Source organism: Pholcus phalangioides, unplaced genomic scaffold, assembly GCF_987345545.1.
Source record: "Pholcus phalangioides strain wild (caught in Gottingen) unplaced genomic scaffold, Ppha-v1.0 ptg000015l_1, whole genome shotgun sequence".
Classification (NCBI taxonomy): domain Eukaryota; kingdom Metazoa; phylum Arthropoda; class Arachnida; order Araneae; family Pholcidae; genus Pholcus; species Pholcus phalangioides.
In genome coordinates this window covers 3,852,878-3,874,073 of record NW_028301608.1, presented here as the reverse complement: position 1 = coordinate 3,874,073, position 21,196 = coordinate 3,852,878, and the positions used below count along the sequence as shown (strand labels likewise).

Below are 21,196 nucleotides of genomic sequence, written 5' to 3'. Positions count from 1 at the left end.
ACAGCTAAAGTCAACTGACGTGGCCCATGATCTTGAACCTAATTTTGTAAAACTGAACTAGGTGACACATTGATAGATCACCTAAGTGACCTGTGGTGCAATTCCAAATCATCCAAGTGACCCGGGACAAAGTTCCAGAGCACTTAGGCAACTCATGGCGTATTCGCGGACAATTTATGTGACTTGTGCAACAAGGGTTGGCAGGTTTCTGACACATGACGGTTTAAACTGTCATGTAACAAACCCTTCATCAAAAACCTGAAATATTGCTTTTCAATATAAAAATTCTTATTGGAAATTCACTTGTTAATTGCATGTAATATTTAAAGTGACTATGTTATACAAAGAATAAATATTTAATATGATTCTAAAATAGTTTTCACTCTCTACAGAATTATTTTGGACAATATATATGGTTTTTTTTTATAAAACATACAATTTGAATAAAGCATTACAAACACTGAAGGGAAAACTATGTAATGATTTGACATTCTATGATTGAAGATGATTCTTGGCCTTCTGAAATTTCAACTGCTTATATATGTGTATTGATATAAACCTCCTGCCGTACTCTTTTTACAACAAATAAGTTTTTAAAAAAGTTTATTACATCATATATATGTAGTGTTGATTCTGTTATTATTAAATTATTATTTAGATAACCACTGATACTTAAAACGATATTCTTATTGTGCATAACATTAAAATATATCTAGCGATCAAAATACAAAATTGTAGGACTAAAATGTCATTTAATTTGACAATGTTAGCTTGCATATGATGCTTAAGAAACTCCTGTAACTTATCCTTAGTCAAACTTAGTTATTCTTACTTTTGCACTATGATATGGTATATTTACTAGCATTTATAATGCAATGGTTTTCCAATTGAAGCTGTATTCAAACATGCAAAAAAAAGTTTTAGGTATCAAGTCCTGTCAGCTCTGCTTTGATTGAAAATATTCTTTAAATCTCTGTGAATTTATACATCCCTGAGCTAAGAATTTTTTAGGGGAAAATAAATGAGTTTAATTAGTGTATTAAAACAGATGTTGTGTAAGAATTATATGGAATAAAATTTTGGGCAAATCAAAAAATTCAAAATATATTGATATATTTAATATTAAATTTTATATTAAATTAAATTATAAATTAAAATATATAAATTTATAATTTAATTTAATATATTATTATTATAGATATTTTTCCTCAGTAATTACAATTTGAATATAAAACCCTTTAATCTACATAAAAGTAAGTGTTTTGTTATTTAACATATCTATCAGGTTAACAAAAGCTATTTGACATCATTGACAGTAAGTTTTTGACAGTTTTAATACAGAGTAAGTTTCTGGGGTCAAAAACCTAACCCTGATGCCCTATTATACATATTTTGAATTAACAGCTCTATTCCTCTTAGCAAATTGAACACAAGTAATGATTAGCTTTGATAAATAAACCATGGTTAATGCTTGGGTTTCAACCTCATCATTTTTAAAATGGGAAACCAAGCATTGGTGATCTTCATTCTATCTTCCTTTCTGTTCCTCAACAATGCTTGGTTTCCCATTTTAAAAATGATAAGGTTGAAACCCAAGCATATATTATATCCAGAGCCCTTAGGAACAACTTCAACCAATGGGGAAAACAGACTGGCTCAACAGATCAATCCCGACGAGGCAGTGCGACTCAAGCAGGATAAGTAGTAGTCATTTGCCCGCATTACGCAATTCTTGAAAATGTTCAACACTCGTGCGAACGAAACGTCGAAAGACAAAAACTGTACTTCACATGGGCCAAAAAACTCGAAAGCTTTTAAATTTAATTCTAATTTACACTATGGCCATGAAAGCCTTTTTTGTTTCATCAATTTTTGGACAGTTTAAACCAGTTTTCGATGCTTGTCATGTCAAAACCCAACCAAACCTGCATCACATTTTCAGATCACTCAAGTGATCCGCATCATATTTACAGATTGCACAGTTCTAGAGCACTTAAGCTGCCCTTGGTGCAGTTCCACATCACCTAAGTTACCCATTGCACAACCTCCACCCCCAGATTGCTTAAGCAGCCCCTGGCATATTTCCAGATCACTTAACTGACCTGCAATACAGTTTCAGAGCACTTAAGCTACCTGTGACATTTGACGTTTCTGTAGTTTGATGTTTCCCACCACTCAAGAGATCCGCCACACATTTCCAGAGCACTTACGCTGTCTGTGGCACAGTTCTGTGTCACTTCAGTAGCTTGTGGCACATTTTCAGATCACTCAAGTGGCCTGCGATACAGTTCCAAATCACTTAAGTGGCCTGCGATACAGTTCCAAAGCACTTAAGTGGCCTGCGATACAGTTCCAAAGCACTTAAGTGGCCTGTGGTACAGTTGCACATCACTAAAGTAGCCTGCGGCACATTTCAAAATCATTTAAGTGATCTATGGCATATTTACAGATCACTAAATTGGCTTGTGACACGTTTTCAAACCAATAAAGTGGCCCACACTCTCCTAAAAGTTAACCATCCTTGGATAAAATGGTACCATTTTTTACAAATTATTTGCAAAATATTTATTTTTATTACGACTCAGAAAAAAAAGTTGCAGGTAACACATAGTACCTAACGGTGTTTACATGTTTTTTGTGTATTATACTCAGATGCACAGATGTACTGTATGTACAGTTTCTACTAAGGAAACTACAGTACATATAAATTTCAAATGCTATGGGACAGGGATTTTTAGATAACATAGTTAATTTTGCTAAGTTTTGCTAAAGAATTATTTGATATCAGTTTAAATCATTTGATATTTCTCGCAGGATATCAGGTAGAACGTTTGGAGAAAACCCAATAGGTACAACTGCTGAAATCCGTTCATATCGAGAAGAAGGTGAAGAATCATTCGGCCTAACTATGTTGAGAATTTTAGCTGAAGGAAGACAGCGGTTCCGTTTGATAGAAACAAACCGGCAGCATGATGGGTAAGCAGGTTGGAATCAAATATAACAGTCATGTAAATAGCATATCAGCATTCTTCCAAGATGAATAACATAATCGGGGGGTCTGTCCAGTTTGAATTTGGGTCTGTTTTCTGGACGTTTCACAAAATTTTGGATCTAAAAAACAAATCCATCGCAAAATACAAATGAACAAAGACATAAATTTGGCATTTCATTTCTTATGATAAATTAATCAGATTACAGTTGATGCTCGATTTCACAAACTGCACCTTTTTTAGGAACTTAAACATTTAACAAATATCATTTAACATTTAACAAATATCATTTAACATTTAACAAATATCATTTAACATTTAACAAATATCATTTAACATTTAACAAATATCATTTAACATTTAACAAATATCATTTAACATTTAACAAATATCATTTAACATTTTAACAAATATCATTTAACATTTTAACAAATATCTTTCTCATTTTTGATTTTACGAACTAGTTTTCCACATCCATGCAGGTTCATAAAAATTAGTATCAATTGTAATCAAAAATAAGCGTCAACATTTCACAAAATTAATGGCTCTTCTCACAAAAAATTAAGAAAATTTTCACAAACTAAGATTCCACAAAAAAGTCTGGATAGACCTTAGAGAAGAAATAATATAGAGAAGCAAGTCTTCATTTCTTTCATGCAGCGCCTGCCAACATAACACCATGTGACTGCCGTTAAAGAAGTTGCAGTAGTTGGCTACTATCTCTAATTTGGCGACGCCTGTTATTTTCCTTCTATTCTTTTCAGTTCAATGGTTTTTAAAGTTTTCTCAGAGGAGCTCCATGATAAACCTCCGAGAAATTGATAATTTTTTAAAATCACAATTTGAATTTAACGAGTTTGAAGTTGAGGTTTTTGAGAAATTCAGTGAATGCTAAATAAAATATAAGCTTTATTTCCCCTTTCTATCTGAGAAATTCAAATTTCTTGTGTTTTTATTACATAATGGTGTTTGTTCATTAGGCGATCAACTTTGAAAAAAGAAATGCTTTCAAAAAAAATATTTCTTGAAATTTTTTTAAAAATTGTTATAAAAACTTCTGCAAAAGTTATACCAACTCTTTATCATGGGTGGAGATAGTCTTGAAAGTCTGGGGAGGGGCACGATTTCATATATATATATATATATATATATATATATTCCAGATCAAAAATGAGGATAAATTTCCAAAAATGTAATTTCTAAAAAGTCAAAAAATTTAATTTCTTTGTAAACAAATGTTTAAAAATACTGTGGTGCTCATTAGACCTTTTAATTTCCGAAGAGCTTAATTTCATACAAAAATTTGGCTGTTTTAGTCGTCAAAACACGAATCTCATTTGGCAAAAATATGTGGTCGCCAAGAGAAACATGCATACTCGCCAAGAGAAACATGCAAAATAAGCATACTCGGACAGCATTCAAATAAAAGGATCAAATTGCAACTAATGTCAGATATAACTTCAAAAATGAGTAGTTATTGGATTAATTATTAATAGCCTCATAAGTTAAAACAAATATTGTTGAAAAATATGCAAGATTTTAAGACTTATCACACTGGAAAACGTGCTTTGATGAACTTTCTTAACACGCGCGTGAGCTTTAATACCTTATATTTATTCAAAAACATTCAAATATTTAATAATACACACCTGTGAAAAGTGGAGTCCTCCTTTGACTTGTTTTTTGGAACAGCCATAAGCACAACACGCAGTTACCAATTTTCACAAAGATTTCAAACTACTCACACACACCTCGTCCTGTTCACCATAGAAGATGGCCGTAGAGAGAAAAGCACAGGGAAGGATGGCAGTCACGTGACACAAGACGCAATGTTTGCGGAGAAAAAATAGGGTTTCCCTCTCTCTGCCCTTATTTCTTCTCTAAGGGGCCGTTCAAGTATTATGTAAGCAAATTTTTAAATTTTTAGCCATTTTTGACACCCCCCCCCCCCCGTCATCAAAAGTCAACAAATCGGGAACCCCCTCCCCATCGATGATGACGTAATACTTGAACGGCCCCTAAGGGATAGACCCCTAATAATTTACTGGGTGTGATCCACAGGAGAGAAAACGCTGACTAAAATTTAAAACAAAAGGAAGGAATGTAGCTTGCACCTCAAAGCAGAATATGTTGATATCTGAAACAATTTTAAGAAAAGTGTAGAAAACATTATTATGGGAATTTTTACTGCCGAAAATTTTCAGTCAGTTGAGGGTTTGTTGCAGAATAATACAAAATATTTTGCTTTGGGTGTACTATTTTATGGCTCACATTTGAGATTTGCGCCATTGGTTCCCACAACTCTTTTGAACAGAAGTGAGATGGGTGGGTGAAAATAAGATGAAATATTGGTGAAACATTTCTCCCAAACCCTTTCCCTAAATAGAAATCTGATTGCATCATTGAATTAAAATATTCTGCGCCAAGTGTGGAAAACAAACTTGGATAGCCTTTTAGTCGTCAACATTAATAATTCTGTGAAGTATGAATATGAACAAAAGGCAACTAACAATTTTATTGAACAAACATATTACCTCCAATCTGTAAATAACTGATGGTTACATGCCAAGCAAGCTGAAAAGGTATTATAATGGTCATTCTCATGAAATTGGTCTAAATTGTGTCCCCAGCATTTTATTTTTAATATATTTGACAGAGAATTTTCTTTTTTTGTCATTTTTTATTTATATTCATGTTTCTAACAAGTTGCCACTCTAGTTCTAATTTTTCTATCAACAGATCTTTTTAATTTGCTTGAACAAATTTTCATTTGTTAAGGAAATGTCTTTCTCCTGGCTGTCCACAGCCCATTTTTCGAATTTTAAAATAACTTCCTATCTTAAAACAAAAACATATTTTTTCAATAATGTATATTTTTAGGATGAGGATAATTTCATATTTCATCTTTTTCATAATTTAAATTTTTTTTTTTTTTTTTGGTTTATAGCCGAATAAAGATTTTCCCCAGCTTTTTTTTTTTCTATTTGTGACATTTGAAAAACATTGGTTCAAATCCTACAACACCAGTTGCCACCTATCAATTTTGTGTTGAAAATGTTGAAAAGAATGTAGCCATCGCACTTGGAGTTCCCTTTAAATAAATTAGAATTGTAAATTAATTTGCAAATTAGATTTATTGAAGAAAAACGAGGTATCTTAATTTTTTGTGTGTGTGTGTGTGCGTGCGCAAGTGAAAATTATTTTTGATTCCCCTCATTTTTTTCATTTCCCCAGTTTAGAGACATTAAGGCCCTCTTCACACGGGGAAACTAAAATCGAGCTCGAGTTGCTTCAACTTAAAAGTTGAATTGAACTTTTCGAGTTGCACGTTCTCCCTCACGCGGCACTACTAAAAAAATATTCAAAGCCCAGGAAACTGAGTAAAAACAGCACAGTCTATAGTTTTCCTTCTTATCTTCCGGTACTGTTAACCGGGATAGGAAAAATTGAAATTTATCAAAAATAAATAAAAATTGTAACAAAGAAATAAGTAAAATAATTTCTATTATATGTGAAATTGCTACAGAATTTCAGCTCACAGGTAAATACACAATTTCTTTATTTAAATTTATATCATTTTGAAATGACAATAAAATGGTAAAATTATATAATGTTTTAGTATAATTTCAATGGAGTGATTTCAATGGAAAAAAAATTTGTGATAAAATGTGTTTTTCCTTTATAAATGTGCCTTTCAGTACCTATGTTGGATATATTATTATATTTTTATTGTTTATTAGTTAAAATATTGCCACATAAAATTTTAAGTAGTTTCATGAGATGAGAAACGACAAAAGCTATGGTTCCAAGAGGCAAAAAATAAACTGTCTGCAAAACTAGAGACAAACAACATGAATTGTTGTTTATGTTTCAAGGAATGATTTTCCCCGAATACTCCACATACAGGTGTAGTTGACCTAGATTACAGACATTCCAAGCAAGGATGAAAATCAGGGACCATCCCTATGGAGCATGTGCTTGTTTAGGTACATGTGAAAGTAGACCGTATTTTGAAATTTTTTGGAGGGGCTTATCCATGGCCTCCAGCCATGTATTTTTTCTTTGAGGCCCTACTTGGCAAATTCATTTAGTTATTCTAATTTTCATGACGCCCCATCTTCTTTTGAAATCCCCCCCCCCCCCATGGGGGCCCATGTGTTTGCCACAGGTCCGTCATCTGGGGGATCAGGGGCTATTACCCCCCAGGCTTTCAAAAATGTACTAGAAATAGTATATATACACATACAGTGAGTATATGTCCTTTGCCCCCTCCTCCCGAAAAAGTTGAAATGACAGTCTTGGTTTACCATTTCATACAGTGGTGTCAAAGCCAGGGGTACTCAAACACCCATGGTAATTTGTGGCAGGGATCCAAGCACCCCCAGAATTGATTTAGAAATTAAAATTTCCGATATGAAACTAAAGACGAGCAGCCACAATTTCGAAACAATTCCGATGCCCCTGATTTCATTATAATTTCAAAATAATATCAATTTAAATAAAGAAATCGCGTATTTAAGAATTTGTTTAGGTAAACTAAAATTCTGTTGAAATTTCGTTATATCATTTCAACTGATAATTTATTATATATATACTCTGGATTGCTTTTCAATTTGGGTCCAAACTCGCATGATGAAAATATGAAGGAATGCTAGAGGCAGTTTCTTCATCAAAAGTTGGCAGCTTGAGCATGCCAGTTGCCAAGTGACTGAGTCGCATTCAATATTTTGTCGCCAATACGCCAATTTCCTCGTGTGAGGGCTTCTATAGCAATACACATGTTGGTCTTCTGGAAACGGTTTCTCTTATCAGTTGCCAGACTTAAGTTTCCGGTGTGAGGAGGGCATAACACATTGAAAAACACATGTTTTCAACATGCTTAGTTTTTATTTGATGTTGCGAAACATGTAAAACATGTCTTTCTCATGGAAAGTTAGGGGTGGAGGGAGTAAAATATCCAAATTTGTCTTGTTTTAAACATCAAACTGCAGTAATGTTTCATCTAAAGATTTTGCTTTGAGGATGCAACTCCTGCTCTAGCAAAACAAAGACAAATTAGAAATCTAAAAACCTATATAGTTGATGATAAAAGGAGCAAGAAAATAAAAAACAAAACAGAAATGCAATAGACAAAAACTGTTCAGAGTATCAGTGCTTTCCCAAGTTAAAAATAAACTACCAAAATATATATAAAGTGCTATGAGTCTCAAGCATAAATATCACATTAAGTGCTGAAATTGGCAAATCCGATGTGGCCTATCTCTTAACGTGGTTAAACTTGGATGAATTTTTTTCACCATTAATTTTGAACAAACTTCGCTACTGGCTACATTTTATTTATCAGCATGTAAAGAAGTGCCCCTAAGAATTTTTTTATATTTTTTCCCAATTTTCTGAGAATGACCCATACACATTATGTACTCTACGAAAGTAAAGAGAAAGCGTGAGATCCCTTGAGACCACAAATATGCAGAGAGAATGTGCAAAAAATACCAATCAACAATTACAAAGTCATCCACATCACCATTACCCGCAATTTGTACAGAGGAAATTACTGTGTTATTAACTATTATAATTTAACTCATTTATAACTATTAATAACTGTAATAATTTAACTCAACATTTTTAATTGGGTTGCTGTATTTTTGAAATATATGACATTCATATTTGTTATGGGTGTCTTTTTCTCAGCCACCTCGTTGGGCATTTTGGCTGTTGTGGCCTTGTATTTGTATTTACCTTAATTTTTACTTATTAATTCTACTTGTCCATTCCATCTTAGAATGATTGTTGGGAAAGTACAAATTCTGCCTGAAATTATTCTGGGTGATCCTGGATTGGGTGCCAGGTTGAGAAGTTTGGATCGTTATAGAATACCAACTTGGTCTGATGAAAACAAAGAAAATGTCGATGGAATCCAGCGTAACAGGAAGAAGAGAATGGTAACACTAATTCAAATTTGACATCTCTATTCAAGAGAAAATAGTTTATTTTATGTCGTTTGTCTGGCTTAGTTTTTAAAAGTATCTTGTCTTGTTTCTCTTTTAATCAGCTCGACAAGTATAACTTTGCAAATTACACGTCTTGGCCGTCATTTGTTTACAAGCAGTATGACTCGGTAAGTGTATCTTAAGTAATCTAAAATTTTGCGTGTGAATGCAGTTTTGATGATATTTTGTCAATCTATATACTGCTGCATGGAAAATCATTGACTGCAGTCAATCCCGAGTATTCGTGGATTTCATATTCGCTGTCTCTTCCAATTTTTTTAAAACACTTTACCCCTTGCTAATTCTCATATAGGAACAAAATATAAATTGTGCAAGTTAAATGTTTCAAAAACCCCTCCCCTGAAGATTTTTTCGTGAATGTTTTGAAAAGACTATTATTTAAATGTTTCTGAAAGTGATAAACTTGAAGGAAAAATTCAAAATATTGACAATGATTAGCTTCATTGTCACTGTTCCTCATTATTATGGTGTCAATGAATCAACAATCAGAAGTATCACATAAACAGAACTTGAAATGCGATCAATCGTCACTGTAGCTACACCTGCTGCTATATAGCTCTGGATCTACATTAAAAGTGCAGTTTCTTTCTGGATGCAATAAAAAAGGCACCTATGCAAGTTATGTATTACTCAACTTGCATACTATAATCATTATTATTAAATGTGAAAATCTGCAAACACTAAAGAGAAAGAGTACGTGACTTCTCCCAATATTTTGTATGAAAAAATTTGGACTAAGGAAACCTCTCTGGATTGGTTTGTTCTAGAAGTGAGAAAGTGCCTTAACAGTAAAGACATGCCATTAAAAGTTCTTTGGATACTGGGTAATGTAATAATGCCCCTGAACACTATGACGTTTAGCTCCTCTGTATGCCTTCTAACTCAACATCTAGCTTTCAGCTGCTTGATCAGGGGTTATGCGAACATTTATGGCTCACTAAGCATATGATGATTGTGCAGGCAAAGACTGTTCTGCAAAATTCAGGAGATGTCTTGAAGTCACGAATGAATTTCATCGCAGCCATTAGTGTCATTGCTAGAGCTGTGGAAGCTATAAAATGGAACAGTTATTTCATGTTTGAAGATCTTTTGGCCAAAATGTGTGCCAGAGGACACACCCATTCCTACAGAGCCAGCCAAAAAGGTTATGGAAGACATTGTCATGTTAGCAAAGCTGGTGAGTGGAGAAGGTTCTATCCATGATGTGGACATTGGAGAATTAAAATTAACAGTTATTCAGAAATATATAAAAAATATCGCCCAAGTGGTAAGATGCTCGTCTCCCACATGAAGGTCCACGGGTTCGAATCTGGGAAAGAGGTGACCACCGATAGATGACGGCTTCATGAAGTGGAAATCAAGTTCATTATGAGCAAATAGAGAAAGGGCTTTTTTCATAAGTTTAAATTGGCACTAGCTTTCTTCCATGTCTAACATTGTTCTAACATGTTAATTTCGTCTAACAATCCGTCATAACATGGAGGAGTAAAATGAAAACAGACATTGGAATGGCTAACAGACATTATAATATTCTTTCAGAAAACATTGTGAGAATCTCCAGATGCCCCTTCTACTTCTGTCGCACAAAGCAGATACAAATGAAATGTGTAAAAAACAAAAGTGTTTATGGTTTGTACTATTCAGATTTTCAGGTATTTTTGGTTAACACCCCCCCCCCCCCCCCCACAAATACAGAGGGATGACTATATCATGAATTATATCAGGCTTTTAGATTGTGGAAGAGTGTTTGCAATTATTTTTGAGGATATATTGGATGCTTTTGGAATTGATATTTTCAGAATTGAGTGGCTTTTTCAAGAAAATTTCAAACAATAAGTGCATGAGAAAGAGCATAGTCCATTGATGAAGTGTCATCATGAAAATAGTAGCAATAGCTCCATTGTATTTTCACAGTACTGTCCTTTCAAAAATTTTACTAACTGCACACAGCTATCATCACTGAGGCAATTTAATTTACTACCATTTTACCTTTAAAAAGGAGGCTGTGTGGAAATTTAAGTACTTTGCAACCTAACTGTGTATTTACTTGCCATCTATCTTACAAAAGTCAACTGAAAAAAAAAGGGTTTTTTTTACTCAGCTACACTGAGAGCAGCTATTCTCGCAACCTAAGGGTCAAAATCCACAATATCCTCAAATTGAAATTTTTTTTTTCTGTGGCTTAAATAGCCAAAATTTCAAGGTTTTCTTTTTTAAATCATTAGAATGTTTTCCAACGCCCTGTGAATATGAGACTCTCTTTGTAACCATGCTCATTATGTTCTCTTATGATTCAGAAATCTGCAGAAATAGATCCTTAAAATTGGGACTGACCTGGTCACTCTATGGTTACTATGGTGAATAGAAAATCGTTATTGATACCTAAACTTTTCTAAATTGAAGTCTAAGAGTGACACAAAATTTTCAGATTTCATTACACTATTTAACATAGGAAAAGGAAGTAAAAGAAAACATTATTTTTAGGACCTTTTTCTTGAGCAAAATACCATCCTTAATTCCTAGGAAATTGGGCTGCATCTAAATATTTTTTAGATTTGTCAAGCCCTGCTCTAAGTGTATGTTGTTTCAAATGCTTCCAGTAATTTCCTTCTTTTATTCAGATCAGGGTTGGTAAAAAAACTGGGTTTTTTGGTTTAAACCGGTTTTTTTGTTTAAAATAGTATTAACATTAAAAACAATGAAATTTCTGAATAATCATTCAAACTTCTAATAATTAACTAAAATAAAATGGTTACTAACATAATTATTATAACGTAGTTATTAAGAGAGGCTACTAATGCCTCTACTTCAGCGCCTTACGACACAGTGCGTGAAATTAGGAAAGCAGATTCATGTGTCTCCAGTGATGTAGATGGTAGCATGCTTGCCCGGTATGCAAGAGGGCCTGGGTTCGAGTCCGGGCGGAGACGTGATGACTTTTCTTTCCGAGCTCACCTCAGCATAATATCCGGAAAATAACTGTTTCCTTGGTAATTAACACTATTCCCATACTAATTAATCAGTAAATATTTCTTACATTTTAACAAAAACCAATTTTTGCAATTTAATTATTTTTTGCTTAACTCAATGGATTACTGTGTGTTTGAAAATTCTTTCAATGTTATTATTAATCATATAGTATATAAAGGTTTTTCTCCAGTTACTTTCAGTATACTTAATTATGAAGCTATTTTGCAAAAAGTAATAAAAATTAGGTGAATATAATGTATTTAATGGAGCATAAATAATGCAGATTAATTAGCAATGATTTACGATATACAGGGTGATTATAACTAAGGTTCTGATTTCAAAACACTGTCAAAAAAGAATGATTGTCAGAATGACTTGAAAATCGATGAATATTCCTGAAAAAATTCAATTTTATTTGATAAAGGGGAAAAAATACTTAAAAATGTAAAATTAATGACATCATCCAACATGTGGGAAATTTGCTCGCAGAATGGAAATGATAGCCAGTCATGGCAAAATGATACCTTAATTATATCATTGCACGATTTCATAATTCATGGAAACATCACAAAAAACAAAGTAATTGAACAAATTTGAACAAATAGCTACAACTTACTTAACAAATGTTAAATATGTTGTCCAACCTGAGGTTAAAAGCACAAAAATTGGTGTTCAACAACAGAATCGGAGTATGCCATGGTCATGATGTGGATGTGCTTGCAATTCAGCTTCATTAAACCAAACGCCCCCCCCCCCCTCCCCGTTAATATTCCTTAGGAACTTCTAACATATAGGGAATGTGCTGGAGATTGCAATTCACCAAAGTTTGCAATCTGACCACTGTTTATAACATTTTGAGGTACCCCCACAGCCAGAAGTTGCAAGGGTTAAGGTGCATCCTGTCAAAATGGGTCTTCAGCAGCTGCTTTGCTGGTATTGCAATGTGCATCTTGATACAAGTTGTTCTATCCACACACTGATGCTGTGGAAGTGCTGAAATGATGTGGTTGCACAAAATATTATACTGCTGGCCAAGTACAGCATCATCTATTTGCACATTTTGCACTACTTGCACTTTTTTCCCTTTTGCAAAAGAAACTTCCATTGCTTCAGGAAATTATAATCACCCTGTATATAGCTGATTATTTTTCATAAATCTGTTACTACTATACAGTAGAACCTTGATTAACTGGGCTTAACAGTGTGAAAGTATAAAAAAAAAACCTATTGAATATTAAGACTGGGAGATATACAGTAGGAGATGTGCTACTTCTTATGGGAAAGAAAATGAAAATGTATGTGAGGTAATGTAACTACTAGTACACTGGTCTTTGTCCTTTAAGGACAGCTGGTGTCTTTATTGGATTATAGGACCACCTGCCCCTAGCATGATAGTGTCACTACTGTTGCTGCTTCTTTGTGAATAGTAAAAGAAACCCTGTGAGATAATACACCACTACATTTAGATGTGTGATGCAATCCTTATTCATGAATTTGCTAAAGATAGAGCATCAGAATGTAGCCAAAGGTTAGAAAATATAGTAAGAATGAGAAATTTTGGCTTCTGTATACAACTTTAAATAACTAAGATACTTCATATGAAAAAAAATATATATATTCTGGCCACTTTTATGAGACTTTTTGAAAAAAAACCACTTATAAAATCTTATGTCATTTAAAGATATACCATCAGAATGTACCCCAAGGATATAAAATGGGGTAAAAATGAAACATTTTGGCTAATAAGGAACCAATATGATATTTTTCACGGAAAAAAATTATATTTAGGCAACTTTTATTTGATTTTTTGAAAAAAACCAAACTGGTTTCTTTAAAAACCCACTTGGTTAAAACCAAGGTTTAAACCAAACAACCCTGATTCAGATCCAAATCAAATCACATTTTCTTTCTTAAAAAAATACTATTTTAGCCACCAAAACTTAACAATCTTCATTAAATAAAAATGTTATCCTAGTAAAGGAGTCTTCAAATGTTAACGTGGTACGGGCCACATTGAAACACCAATGAAGCTCACTCTGGTCACTAACCCAAACTGATCATGTATTACATCACTATATTAACTACCTTTAAGCTATATTGAACTAATTTCCAAAATGGCTGGCAAGCCATGTATTGAAGAGGTCTACTATTATTGTTTCCACAAAAGGTAAATTATTGTCAACAGGGACCATGAGTCTTCTGTATGCTTCCTGTGGCCAAAAAGAAAGTTCCAGATAAGCATTGTGTTAGAATATTCTAATTACAATATAATGTTGCCAAGAAATTTTGTATATAATTCATTAGTGTGTCCCACAGAAGGTTATTCATATCTCTGGATCAAAAAGTGTTCGTTTATAATTTATTGTCTGTTTTGTCTATTGTCTGTTTGTTCAATAATAATAATTAATTCCAAATAAAAAGCACAACATAACTAACGTAAAACAACTGATTCTGTGAGGAAGGTAAATTTTTTTTTAATTTCCTGCAATGCTTTCTAAAGCTGAATACTCAGCTGGATATTTTTGTTTATAGATGGGAGTACATTAATTCTGAATTTGTGGGGGGGGGGGGGGAAGGGAAACTTTGGCTTGATAAGATTACCATCATTTCATCTGATCAAATTCGAGCAGGTACAGATAAAAGCCATAGGCCCTCAGTATTTCCAAATGCTTTGGGAGTTACTCTTATATAACTGTAAATAAGTTTTTACCGATTGTGTGAATGATTCGTGTATTATTGTGGAATCAAATACTTTGCTGCAGAAAGGAAATCCACTGTGCTGCAGCACATCATCACCGAAAAACATGAACGAGGTCTTCAAATCACTGGAGGACGAGAACATTTTTCTTTTTCTTTTCATTTTTTACATTAAAAACTTCTGTGTGTATTTGGTACATCTGAGATAGGAATGGAAAACGTTTTAGGACATATTTTATATTTTATGGGACATATTTATAGTTTTTAAGGGCATAAATACATTTTTTAGAAGTTTTTAGGGCATAAAAATCCTAGTCTTAGTAATTATGAATTCCATGCTTTTTGACTTGCGTGTAAAAACAAATTTGAGTATATTTTTTCATCATTAAAAAGTCATTTACTTATCAGAGGCATATTTTATTCAATTAGAAATTGCATTTTCGCTTAATCAGTTTACTCTTGGTCAAAAAATTTTAAAACTGCATTATGAGTTCAATTTTATATATTCATATATGTATGTTTTTTACTTTTTGAGCAGGGCTTGCTCATGAATAAAATCAAAACAGAGCTTCAGGGGTGGAATGACTCACTCAAAGGTGACCTGATGCCAATAGAATCCAGAGACTTTTCGTATTGGGTGGCTGCGAATTTACCCTTGGATGACAGCCAACGAACGCACCTCCTTTCCCTCAATAATGACATTCAGAGGTTGAGATGTGAGCTTAGAATCTTGGAACAGGTAAAACCCTTTCTCAACTTTTGTTGTTTTTTTTTTCTGATGAGAAGTTTTGTTATGGTTAGATTTTTTGCTGGGTGCGTTAATATTAATGATTATTAGGTGGTACAGAATCATGCTAGCTGTACCCTGTAATTTTGCTAACAGTTTCAAATGCAGTTAAAACGATTTTTTGGGGGGGGGGGGAGAAATAGCAATTTTCTATTCATGCTTCCCACCAGGGCCGTAACTAGAGGAGGGCTGTTGTGACCTTAACTCCCTCTCAAACCCCCCCCCCCACCCCCAAACAGTCATCAACTGTCAAAAGATGCATTAAAAACATAAATATTATCAAATATTTATTTAATGCATCTTTTGGTATCAAAAATGAAAAAAATATATTGAAAATTCCAAAACAGGAATGCTCGGATCTGAAAGGGATAATGTGTTTTTACCCAATCTCAAAATGTGCAACAAACTTTTTTTTTTAAATTAGCTTTCCAAAAGTTAAAAATGGAGTACTTTCTATGCATGTTTAGGTAAACTACAGTTGAGCTTGGTTAATTCAAAGTCAAAATCACTGGAAAAAAGATTGAATTTACAGAAATTTGAATTATTATATTAAACTGAAAAAAAAAGAGTAGAGAAAAAAACAGAATTTTCAAACTTTTATTAGTCTTTAAAGATTTGTTGCAAAACAACTTGGTCGAGAAAAGCAAAGTCTGACTTCCTGTAGAATTTTTCCAAACTAAATTTGCTCATACAAAAATTAGGATTTTTCTCCTCCAACTTCAAATTATCCAAAAAAAAGTTTGAATTTTATTTCCTGAATTCATGAAATTTTAACATTAAATTACATAAATACTAATTTTGATAACATTAAGTTAGATAAAACTCAAGGGGTTTTCGTAACAGTTCGATTTATCCAAAATTGGAATTAACCAAGCTCTACTGTATATATGTGAATAGTAACAAATATGTTCATAACTTATGCGTGCAATCTTCTGATTTTGATTCCGTTTTTTGATTTGCTTATGCATACTGTATCGACAAGGTTCAAATTCATGCAATGAATGAATGAATGAGTAATCTGTTCTCAAAAAAAAAATTCTTGAATTTTCACTCACCAATTCATATAAAAATTATCAAATAAAAATGAAGAGAAAAAAGCTTGCATCTAATTGAAATTTTTTTGGGTCACTGGGAGATATTGCTAAAGCGTGGAACAATCCCATATGTATTCAGAATGTCTGAGAAAATGTTTGGTGCGTGCAAAAATTTATATGTTAAAAAGTGGCACTCATAAGATTTCTGGCCTTGATATGGGTGTGGGAAAAAGGTTGGCATCACTGTTGTAAATTATATTACTACAGTGTAGTCCGGAACTCCACAGACAACCCCCCTCTATGGGACGATCTTACACATCAAGACAAATAACTTTTGCAATAGAACCTTGGATTGAAATACATGTATTCATTAGAAAATGAAAACCAAGTCAGTACAGAAACAGCTGCTGATCACAGATATCAGAGAAAACATTCCAATGTAACAGATAGTCTGTTACATTGATATGTTTTTTCTTGCGAGCACTCACAGTAGTTGCTCATGTAATGTACCTGCCATCGTTCTATTTTTATCTTTCCGAACATAAAATTAGCATTTGCGAATGACAACAATAAAACAGAATTTAATTTTCTTTCTACTTATAAGGTTTATTACAACATTAAAGATTTTTTTTACATTTCTTAGAACTTTAACCCGTTAAAAAGATTAAACATAAACAACATTTTTTTACAGTTTTAACTTTATTAATACTTAATATTGCACATCAGATTCATTAGGTCTCACCGATCTGTCAGTCTGTTAGAGGGAGTTCATTACATCTACGCATCAGCGTCTCCAACTGTGTGGACGTCACCGGCAAATATTCCAAGAAGTCTAGATTCGAGACTGTGTCTGCTCAGCATCCCATGTGGTGGAGGTTCTATGACGGCATCAGCCCTGCTCCGCCGTCCCTGTTGAGGTCTCCCTTCTCCACGTGAGGCACACAAGACCAAGTTTCGGTGAAGAATCAGTGTCCTGAAGAGAAAGCTAGTGCTCCATCTCGCTCATCCTACAGCTGACAGGAATTAGAGCCCGGAGGCCCTAGATCGTTGTGTCCAACTTGATTAGGACTGTTGATTCACTAGAACATAATGATGTACTCTGCTCGAGGCGAGATGCCTTGTTAAATGTGTGTAATAGCTATGTGTTTAGATCTCGATCTCTCTCAGCACACTGGTGGCTTTTAAGGGAAAACTTCCCATTCCAAGAACCAATCAGACAGCAGAATCAATAGCCTGTAAAAACTTAGTATACTGAACAGTAAAACTCATTTGCATATCCACAAGGAATAAAAACACCATTTTCAACTTGATGATATATGAAAGTTGAACACATAGAGTAAACATTGAAGACGATCGACAACAGGTGATCTTGGCGATCAATCCCGGAAATAAAAAGTAAGACAATATAAAAATGACTAGAAAAGGACTATTTCCGCGGGGGCCTGAATAGTAATATTACACTCAAAGTGACATTCAAGTGTTGCAAAACTTAACTTGTTTTACTACTACTTAATCGCACATGCAACTCAATCACATTCCTATACAGAATTTTTAATAAATCGGCACATTCCAGAATGTGTGTTCTGAGTGTATGTGTGGCACCCTAATGTATTTATGTTGTCTAGTTGCGCTTGTTTCGTGTTCATACTGCCATCTGACGCAACTGACCATCTGTGCACAACTGACACTGTTGATGGAAGGAATGGCGCACCCACTTGCCTGATGTCGAGTTAATCTTTTTTGCCGCCACAAGAATCCTGGCAAAAAGTTCTTCCACTAATGTGTCGTAGACTAATGATTTCAGGTGGCCTCAGAAAAAGTATTCCAAGGGATTCAGGTTCAGGGAGCGTGCAAGCCATACCACAGGTCCTCTATAGCCAATCCATCACTCTGGATATGTTGCTGCTTGCTTGCTTAGTGGTTTTCTCATTACTAGCATCATTTCTGACTAAATAATCATGTTTTGACCATAAGTTTTATCGCAAAAATTATTTGTCCTGACATGTACGATCACCTCTAGAAGTTTGTTGGTGGAGTTCCAGACCAGAGGTATTTGGAAATGTCACTATGAGTCAGGGTTGGTAAAAAAACTGGTTTTTTTGGGGAGGGGGAAAAAAAAAACCGGGTTTTTTTGGTTTAAACCAGGTTTTTTGTTTTAAATAGTATTAACATTAAAAACAATGAAATTTCTAAAAAATCATTCAAACTTCCAATAATTGACTAAAATAAAATGTTTATTAATGTAATTAACACTATTCCCATGCTAATTAATCAATAAATATTTATTACATTTTAATAAAAACCAACTTTTGCCATTTAATTATTTTTTGCTTAACTCAATGGATTACTGTGTGTTTGAAAATTCTTTCAATGTTATTATTAATCATATAGTATATAAAGATTTTTCTCCAGTTACTTTCAGTATACTTAATTAGGAAGCTATTTTGCAAAAGGTAATAAAAATTAGGTGAATATAATGTATTTAATGGAGCATAAATAATGCAGATTAATTAGCAATGATTTACGATATACAGGGTGATTATAACTAAGGTTCTGATTTCAAAACACTGTCAAAAAAGAATGATTGTCAGAATGACTTGAAAATCGACATGAATATTCCTGAAAAAATTCAATTTTAAAAATTAATGACATCATCCAACATGTGGGAAATTTGCTCGCAGAATGGAAACGATAGCCAGTCATGGCAAAATGATACCTTAATTATATCATTGCACGATTTCATAATTCATGGAAACATCACAAAAAAAGAATAAATTGAACAAATAACTACAACTTACTTAAGAAATGTTAAATATGTTGTCCACCGCATGTTCCGGCTATGAGGTTGAAAGCACAAAAATTCTTGTTCAACAACAGAATCGGAGTACGCCATGGTCATAATGTGGATGTGCTTGCAATTCAGCTTTATTAAACCAAACGCCCCCCCCCCCCCTTCATATTCCTGAGGAACTAACATATAGGGAATGTGCTTGAGATTGCAATTCACCAAAGTTTGCAACCTGACCACTGCTTATAACATTTTGAGGTGCCCCCACAGCCAGAAGTTGCAAGGGTTAAGGTGCATCCTGTCAAAATGGGTCTTCAGCAGCTGCTTTGCTGGTATTGCAATGTGCATCTTGATAGAAGTTCTATCCACACACTGATGCTGTGGAAGTGCCGAAATGATGTGGTTGCACAAAATAGATTATACTGCTGGCCAAGTACAGCATCATCTAATTGCACATTTTGTACTGTTTTCTTTTGCAAAAGAAACGTCCATTGCTTCAGGAGTATCCATGCAAATTTTCAGGTCATTCCGATCAGTACTTATTGTATAGTTTTGGAATCAAAACTTAAATTATAATCACCCTGTATAAAGCTGATTATTTTTTATAAATCTGTTACTACTATACAGTAGAACCTTGATTAACTGGGCTTAACAGTGTGTGTGTGAAAGTATAAAAAAACAACTATTGAATATTAAGACTAGGAGATATACAGTAGGAGATGTGCTACTTCTTATGGGAAAGAAAATGAAAATGTATGTGAGGTAATGTAACAACTGGTACACTAGTCTTTGTCCTTTAAGGACAGCTGGTGTCTTTATTGGATTATAGGACCACCTGCCCCTAGCATGATGGTGTCACTTCTGTTGCTGCTTCTTTGTGAAGGGAAAAAGGAACCCTGTGAGATAATACACTACATTTAGATGTGTGATGCAATCCTTATTCATGAATTTGCTAAAGATAGAGCATCAGAATGTAGCCAAAGGTTAGAAAATGTTGTAAGAATGAGAAATTTTGGCTTTTATATATAACTTTAAATAACTAAGATACTTCATATGAAAAATATATATATATTCTGGCCTCTTTTATGAGACTTTTTGAAAAAAACCACCTATAAATCTTATGTCATTTAAAGATATACCATCAGAATGTACCCCAAGGATATAAAATGTGGTAAAAATGAAGCATTTTGACTAATAATGAACCAATATGATATTTTTCAAGGAAAAAAATGATATTTAGGCAACTGTTATTTGATTTGTTTGAAAAAAACCTAGGATAAAAACTACTTTTTAAAAAAACCACTTGGTTAAAACCAAGGTTTAAACCAAACAACCCTGCTATAAGTCAAACCTTTATCAGTCTGGCATTGAAAAACTTGGGGTTATTGTGAGTCAAACTAATCCATAACTTTGAAGGTTATGGAGCCATGTAAGAATTTGATTTTGATGAATAATTTCACTAATCGAGAATCGATTGAATATATATATATTACATTTCTTTTCAGTGTTCTGTGTTGAAATGTCGAGACTGTAACAGTCATATTGGGGATAGAAAAGATATATTCAGCATGTCTTTGCAAGGGCCACAAGGAACTTATGTTAATCCAAATGGTTACGTGCATGAAGCAATAACGCTCTACAATACAAGAGGATTACTACATTCAGGGAGACCTTCTACCGAGCAGAGCTGGTTCCCTGGGTGAGCATCTTCTTTGTTATGAATTTTATTATTGTATTGTGTGTGTGTGCATATGTTGAGAGATTCAACATAAATGTCTTCATAGAAACATCCATTTCTCATTGGAATTACAGAGGGCCTTCCAAAAAATCCCTCTAAGCTAATAGATAATCTTTCTAAGTTCATAATCTTTCTGTGCAAAGGGGTAGCTGTAAAATTGTTTTTTTTTTTCATTGAGTCA

The 21,196-nt window shown here is 33.6% G+C and overlaps 1 protein-coding gene across 3 annotated transcripts in view; it reads left to right on the top strand.

Moving 5' to 3' along the window:
• The window catches only part of ohgt (E3 ubiquitin ligase component cereblon), a 43,994-nt gene that overhangs the window by 14,260 nt on the left and 8,538 nt on the right, over nucleotides 1-21,196 (top strand). For all 3 annotated transcript variants that reach the window (XM_089242599.1, XM_089242598.1, XM_089242597.1), the window contains exons 4-8: nucleotides 2,815-2,976; nucleotides 8,773-8,932; nucleotides 9,043-9,108; nucleotides 15,207-15,407; nucleotides 20,783-20,976. In XM_089242599.1, coding sequence (XP_089098725.1) covers nucleotides 2,815-2,976; nucleotides 8,773-8,932; nucleotides 9,043-9,108; nucleotides 15,207-15,407; nucleotides 20,783-20,976 — 783 coding nt within the window. The remainder of the gene's footprint in view (nucleotides 1-2,814; nucleotides 2,977-8,772; nucleotides 8,933-9,042; nucleotides 9,109-15,206; nucleotides 15,408-20,782; nucleotides 20,977-21,196) is intronic.